This window comes from Acyrthosiphon pisum, chromosome A2, assembly GCF_005508785.2.
Source record: "Acyrthosiphon pisum isolate AL4f chromosome A2, pea_aphid_22Mar2018_4r6ur, whole genome shotgun sequence".
Lineage (NCBI taxonomy): Eukaryota > Metazoa > Arthropoda > Insecta > Hemiptera > Aphididae > Acyrthosiphon > Acyrthosiphon pisum.
The window spans coordinates 79,322,415-79,330,109 of record NC_042495.1 but is presented as its reverse complement, the minus strand read 5'-3'; the positions used below and the strand labels follow the sequence as shown (position 1 = coordinate 79,330,109).

The 7,695-nt window shown below is 31.7% G+C and overlaps 1 protein-coding gene and 2 non-coding genes across 3 annotated transcripts in view; 2 read left to right on the top strand and 1 right to left on the bottom strand.

Annotated features, from left to right (window-relative positions):
• Positions 1-3,818, top strand: part of LOC100169363 (protein CLP1 homolog) — an 8,403-nt gene extending 4,585 nt beyond the window's left edge. The window contains exons 6-9 of the mRNA XM_001946073.4: positions 1,020-1,210; positions 2,256-2,478; positions 2,581-2,674; positions 2,761-3,818. Coding sequence (XP_001946108.2) covers positions 1,020-1,210; positions 2,256-2,478; positions 2,581-2,674; positions 2,761-2,875 — 623 coding nt within the window. The 3' untranslated portion in view covers positions 2,876-3,818. The remainder of the gene's footprint in view (positions 1-1,019; positions 1,211-2,255; positions 2,479-2,580; positions 2,675-2,760) is intronic.
• A 510-nt stretch (positions 3,819-4,328) lies between these two features.
• LOC115034352 lies at positions 4,329-4,490 on the bottom strand. The gene has a single exon (XR_003839717.1). It is a non-coding gene; the product is annotated as a U1 spliceosomal RNA (small nuclear RNA).
• Positions 4,491-7,228: 2,738 nt separating this feature from the next.
• LOC115034351 lies at positions 7,229-7,391 on the top strand. The gene has a single exon (XR_003839716.1). It is a non-coding gene; the product is annotated as a U1 spliceosomal RNA (small nuclear RNA).
• Positions 7,392-7,695: the final 304 nt, after the last annotated feature.

Genomic DNA, 7,695 nt, shown 5'->3' with positions numbered 1-7,695 from the left:
CCCCCCCACCCCCTTGGATCCGCGCCTGGTTTATACTTTATATCATTATATCTATTATACAGATGGCTACATGACAAAAGAGTCTAAGTGACAAAGCACTGGATAGTAGGAGATGAGCTCTATCTATTGGTGAACATTTTACTATTTTATGATTGAAAGTGATATTGAATTTCATAGTTTAGGATTCACATGATACTTCATGTGTAAAAAGTAATGATTTAACTTTTCCTAAATACCTTGAAAAATGTTTAACGAAGTCCCATTTGTCGTGTAATCATCGATAAAATTAGAAAGAATATTTAAAAAAACATTGGGTTGATATGGAATTAATTGAGTTTTTGTTTAATTATAATAATTAGTTCAGTATTACTTCCAATATTTTGTAAATATTTAATAAGTAAAACATACTGTTTTTATTCAAGCTTTTTTTTATGATATTAGCCAGTTTATTACAATTTTAATTAAAGCATAATAAAAATAATAAGTATTATGAGGAGCACGTGTAAAGTTTGACTTATTCACAATTTTTATGGTTTATAAATTTAAAAATTAATTACACAGATCTACTGTTTATTATTTTCCTGTAGAGTATAATGTATATTCATTATTTCAATGATGTCTGATATTTTATTGATAAACAATCAACATCTCATTACTCTAACAATATAAATACAAAAAACTAAAATTATATAGCTGACTCATTTGGCATATTGCATAATTAAATAACAATTAATTATTTGATTATATTGTTCTATGTTAGCAAAAATCAAATACTCTAGTATTTGTATTTATTATTGTTGTATGCAGTTTCAAAATTAGTAATTATTTGTTTACCATAGGTTAAAATATTAAATAGCAATTACTAATTTTAGTGCAAAAAATGTGTTTTAATTATAAATGGTTTTTCCTAAATTGTATACTCTTATAATAATTAGTGTTAAAAAATATATTTGCTAATTTGTATAGGATATTATGTTTTAATTGCTGTGATTAATTTTGTATTAATTTTATTTTTACAGTTAACTGTTCTGGATTAATAATTAACACATGCGGTTGGGTAAAAGGTAAAGGTTACCAGCATTTAACTCACATTGCACTCGCTTTTGAAGTTGATGTTATTCTTGTACTTGATCAAGAACGATTATATAATGAACTAGTGAGAGATATGCCAATATTTGTCAAAGTTGTTCTTTTACCAAAAAGTGGAGGAGTAAGTACTATCAATAAGATTATTGGTACTTATCAGTTAATGTAGCCACCTTTATAATAGGTTGTATGAAAAAATAATATAAATAGCTCTGCCTAATAATACCGAATAATACCTAATACATTAAGCATAAATTAAAAAACCAATTTCCTGCAACACATATATATAGGATTTGCTTTTTTTTAAAAAAATTTTACATTGCATTTCTAAAATATCTGTTTCCTATGAAAGATTTTAATTTGTGACTCACTTACTCATTTCTTTGATAAAATATTATGGTCAATACTCAATGGAAAAGTCAGAAAATTGTATTTTTAAGATGAATCACATATTGTTGAGATGAAAATGCGCGTTTTTTGGAGGTTGTAGATCGCCTTAATTTGCCTTAAGATTTTTTGGGCAGTCTTAATTATACTATTTGTCTTGTAGAGTGAAAAATTGTCTTAAAATAATACAATTCAGAGTTAACCTGTAGTAGTCACAATAAGAATATTATTATTTGTTATTGCAGTGAAACTTTCCTGATAAGGATCCTTTTTAAAACAGAAACCTATAAAAAATAAAGGAGTGAACTATTATTCTTGGTCCTGGCATACAGTTTATAAATATTTATCTCTGTCAAACAAAAGTAACAAAAGTAAATATTTGTGTATGTCTCAATAAATACTGTTTTCAACAAGTTTTACTTTTTTTTTTTTTAAATGTATTCAACGAAAATTCATTTGTACAAGTATACAACACTTTATACAGCATGGTTAAAACCTATCTTATAAAAATAAAAAAGCTGCATATTGTCATAATGATCATAAATAATGTAGCAATTCAATTTAAAACATTTTATACCAACAGTAATATTCCTATTTTCTAAACTACTAGTTTTTAATCAAAACAAAAATTAATTCACTCTAATCACAGCCATATTGTAAAATTTAATTTTACTTCTATTGACTGTGTATTAAAAAATTAAGAATATTATATAATATGTACACAGTTAAAAAAAAACATTTTATTACATAAAAAAATTAAATTTGATTTATTTTATAATTAGGTAGTTGAAAGAAGTAATAAGTTTAGATTGGAAGGTAGAGAGGCACGAATTCGAGAATACTTTTACGGTAGTCCTAGGAATGTACTTCATCCACACACCTGTGAAGTAAGGTTTTCCGACATAAAAGTATATAGAATTGGAGCGCCACCCATTCCAAATACATTGATGCCATTAGATATGCAAAAAACTGATTTAGAGACAAAACTTGAACCTGTTACTCCAGGTAAATATAAAAAACATTTAGTGCGTTGCATATAATGCTATCGAATAAAAATACTTTTCCATTAGGATTTTTTTTTAAAAATATTTTGACAATTTTTTACAGGGCCAAATATGATGCATCATGTGTTAGCTTTGAGTTTCAGTACAGTGGTAGAAGAAGACGTTGTTAGGACTAGTGTTGCTGGTTTTGTCTGCGTGTAAGTATTGTTTGAATTATTCAATATAATATAACAACATTTTGATGTACAACCATTTAAATACATTTTTTTTTTTATTTCTCTAGAACAAATGTTGACACCTCACGACAAATGTTAACTCTATTGTCACCTCAACCAAAACCCCTGCCTGAAACAATTTACCTCATGTCGGATGTACAATTCATGGACAACAATGCTTGAAGCTGTGTGTTTGAAAAAAGCCAGAAAAAATATTTTGTGTGTTAAATATGGAGACTGTTAATGATTATTTTTTTAGTACATAATATATTTTTCTTTGACTTTAATAGTAATTAATAAATCTCAGAGTGAGGTAAAAATGTAATTTACATATTTATAATAGATTTAAATATGTAATTCATATGCTGACATTTTATATTTCATTAGTATTAAAAGAACTTATAAGTAATATTATGAATAACTGCACTAGTCATTAGTGTCATAACATATTTATTTGATGTAAAGTTCAATAACTTACAAATGCTTATGTTTAAAAATACTACTTTTAATTATTGCAAGTAATTTAATATTATTGTTGTCTTTAAAAAATTATGTAAATCAATTAAATAAGTGTCTATGCATTTTTCCAACTATTTTTATTTAGCTGTTCAGTTTGCGGTGAAATTGTTTATGGATTTAAGTAAATTGTAATATTTGATTACAATTGTAATTGTTGAAGAAATTCTATCCTTAAAATTAATTGATAATGCTGCAGAGCGATATAATTATAATTATTATCACCAAAATTGAGAATTAATCAATTATTAATTAAACATTTATTTTTGTTAAAATAAACTTACTGGTTTTACTTAGGTTTATTAATTAACTTAATTTTCTAATTAATATGTCATAATTTGTTAGTTAATAGGATGTAACTATGTCAGTGAAATTTTTGTAAAATCTCTTCAAGACCTTTGTGCAACAGAAGGACGCATTCACATAAAATTGTTTTTATGATTGTTGAGTTATTTTAGAGTAAAATAATTTATTTCAAAAATTATAGTGGATAATATTTTTAAAGGTTTGATTTATTAGTTTTGTATTTTTATTTTATTATATATGACTTAAATATAAAAAAAATATTGTACATTTAAATGGATATTAAAGTTTTTAAGACATTATTATACTTAGATGGATCGATATGTTATTCCCTCAAAAATTCTTAAGGTAGAAACTAGAAATACTATAGATAGTACAAAAAGATTGAATGATATAGTATTATAGTATGCATATTACATTTATAACAAAATATTTATTCTTTAAAAATATTTTAAGTTGCTTAAGCACTATCAGTATTCTCTAGGTTTATGAATACTATACTAAAATGTATTGACCCAGTGGTAATTAAAAATTATATCCCCTTTGAAATTTCGATGTTTACTCCTCGTATTTTTCACTTTATTAACTGAAGTAAACTATATTTACGATATTTAAATATAGTCTTATTATGTGATATTACCACTAGTTCAAAAAATATTGTGTTTTATGGCTATTATACTTTTTACGTATTAAAAATGTAAAAGGTTCACATCGTTGCACATTTGAACGATTTGATATGGATCGGAAAACGTCGTTGACGTTAAAAATTTATAAGGAAAAGATGAATTTTTTTTACAATTTTCGCTTTAGAGATTAGGTGGGACGCGCGAACGCGATCCCCGCTACCAAAAATTACGCGTCCGAGGTATTCGCATTAGGAATACTCGCAGGGGTCAACCAGCCCGGTGTGCAATGGGCAAGTCTCGTCCTGGAGGAACCGCCTCGTTGATCACGGTTAACCTCGACGCCAAGTAAGTATGCCGCGCGGGTGCACAGACGTCGTACTTATAACGGCAGGCTTCCGCGCGATCGTTGCGGAAGCGCACGGTGCATCGACCCCAACAGGGCGCACATACGACGGCTTCCGGTCTGACCACTGCCTCCCAAAACGCGTTCCCGGCGCCGGGCCGCGGTGTCCGGGACGCCGGCCACAGGCCATGCACATTTCCCGGGGCCGGAACACCGGCCACGGTCCGTCGGCCGACCGCGTCTCAAAACGATCGCGTTCGTCGGCGCCATCTACCGCCCGTGTTTCGCGAACTCCGGACGGTTACCCGTCTCCGCCAAACCGTTGCAAACGTTCTAGGCGACCAGATTGAAATTTAGTAGTTAATTATGTAGTTTCTAATTATTATTTATTTTAGTTTACCGATATTTATTACAATCTTATAATTAGGTACGATAGAAGAAGTTGTCGACGACTTGTTCAGTTATTTTTATTGTTATAAAAATCACTGTTCTAGCTGAAGTGCTTGCTGCAAAAATCGGACAAGTCAACTTTTTGAAAATTTTCAAAATCTCCTCTTTGACACTATAAAAGGATTGCATTTTTTTGTTGAAAATTATGCTCATTTACAACATTGAATTCTATGAATACTAGTATAGTACCATACTGGATATGTATGTGATGTATGGTCAGTATGGACACTGTTAGCTCATCTGCATTCTATACATATTTTATGTAAATGCAAAGAACTTGACCTGAAATAGACTTATCTGTTTGTCCCCACAACATTGGTCTCATTAGGAGGGGGGGGGGAGGAACAAGAGTATGCATTTGCCAAACCCTAAATTTTAAAGAAGCTTTGAGTCGGCTGCCTGCTCAACATTAATCAACCTTAGAGCCAATACCATATATTAATTATTGGTACAATACTAGTTACTACAATAGTACCTACTTAATATTTAATACCTATTACCTATATTAAAATGTGATAATTATTTGCACCAAACATCAGATATGTCTGGACTTATCTGATTACTATATATTATAAACTTTACTTATCGAGTACTAATCTGCTTGTTATATCCACTTGTACAGTTGTACGAAATATTCCTCTATGTTTTATTTTGTGAAAAAACGAATTTTTGCAATGAATCGGACTGGCTGCTATAGCTGTTCTTCCTGCGAGCTAAATTTTGTCTTAAACAAAGTATGTAATTTGCTGAAAATCTAAGGACATCTTATATCTTGAATCATGACTGATTTTAATACATTTTCTTTAAAAATATAATAATAATTGATAAGCATTGGGTTACCTCTTATAGTATATGATCTAAGGGTTACCTACAAAGGCGGGCATTAACTTAATTAGTTAATTATTTTCATAAAGTTGCACACCTTTGGTTATCTATAATTCATGCTCCTTACCAGTGAGGTGTCTGCTTGCCTATAATTATAATGCCTATGTTTACAGTTTTCGCAATCTGGTTGATCAGAAAGTTACATTTTTGTGTTGCGATTGTAAATGTATTGTCAACTTGTGAATATGCGAGGATTAATGTGATCAAAGGCTTTAAAATGTTGGATGATAAAAATATAAGACAGTAATACATTATCAACATTTTCCTGGTAGGTACGAGGTAGGCACCTGTTATAAATAGGAAGTATTATGAAACAGAAAATATTTGCAGAGACTAGAGAATGTCATGGAGTTACATTTTTAAATTTCAATCACATAATTATGTTATAGGTATAATTTATTTACAATAATTACTCAAAATATAAATTATTATACATTATTTGAAGAATATAATACATTTATTCACGGTATCAATTAATAGAATCTGTAGTTTTGATTTCAATTAAAGTGTTATACTGTGTTAATTAATTAAACTGAATTCTCTTTCATCTAATATATTATTTTATTTTATTTGGCTATTTTAACCAATATATTTTATCGTAGGTTTCCTAAACATTGTTTGATCATTCTTATTCGGGAATGTTATTAGAAAAACGTTTTGCGCTTGGACACTGGTTCCTTACGCTGCCGCCAGATGGCTACACAGTGTACACCGCATACGTGTATTATCTACCGAACAACGTTTACCATAAAATCCGACGGAGGAAGTTCACGTTTAAAAACGATCATGACATTCACAGACATAATACAATAATTATAATAATTTATTATTTTTTATTATTATAATATACATCAAGCCATTTTACGTTAATGCAGCACAATGTGTATCGTGGCCCCGCCACCCCGCCATCATGGTATCCTATGCGAACATCGCGAACGGCACCGGCAGAGCTGATGGTGGATAACTTGTTCGTGCGAGTTTGACTAAGTCGGTTTCGAACTGGACGCATGCTGTCGTCGATATTAGGATTTTACGTCATTATAATGTTTGATTTCGGTCGGGCTGACATTTTGTCGAGTCAAGTCGGCCGTCGTTGCGTGTACGATAAATGCGAAGCGTTTCGGAGCGGATTCCCTCGTCGTGGCGGTCGGCCGTCAGATAGCGCTCCCTTCAGCGATCGTTTGTAACTGGTCGGTGGCCGACAAACATCGGGCCGGAGCTGGAAATTATGGGCCCAGGAACGGCGTTTTCTGGACTTTCGAACGCTAGTGATCTGCCATTAAAGGCACTATAAATGGTCTACGGTCTGAAGTCACAGTTTCGGTGCGGAACGGTTGACGAAACATTCAGCGCGCTGCTCGTGGCGGACACTCCTCCAATGGCATATAAGCTCTGCCGGCACACCGAACGAGCATACTTACCTGGCGTGGAGGTCAACCGTGATCAATCAGGCGGTTCCTCCAGGGTGAGGCCCGGTCATTGCACATCGATTGGGTTGACCCCTGCGAGTATCCCTAATGTGGATACCTCGGACGCATAATTTTTGGTAGCTGGGACTGCGTTCGCGCCGTCCCTTACAATCTAATAAGTTAATTTACCAGTACACATACTTCTTTGTGTATTATTGGTCTCCGACTCGCGACGGATGACGGGCTCCACAAATCGCAATTGTGCGCGCCCATTCGTGTGGGCCGGTTGCGTTATATTACTCGTCAGATTTAATAAGTGACAAGTCGTGTATTAATTAGTGCCCTGAGAGTCTAATACTCGTAAACCGATTTACGCAAATATTTGTAATTTATGGTTAAATCTATACCAGTTTTTACTTTTTATATAATATTATTGTACTTATTGACATATCTAATGTGGATTGAATTTTA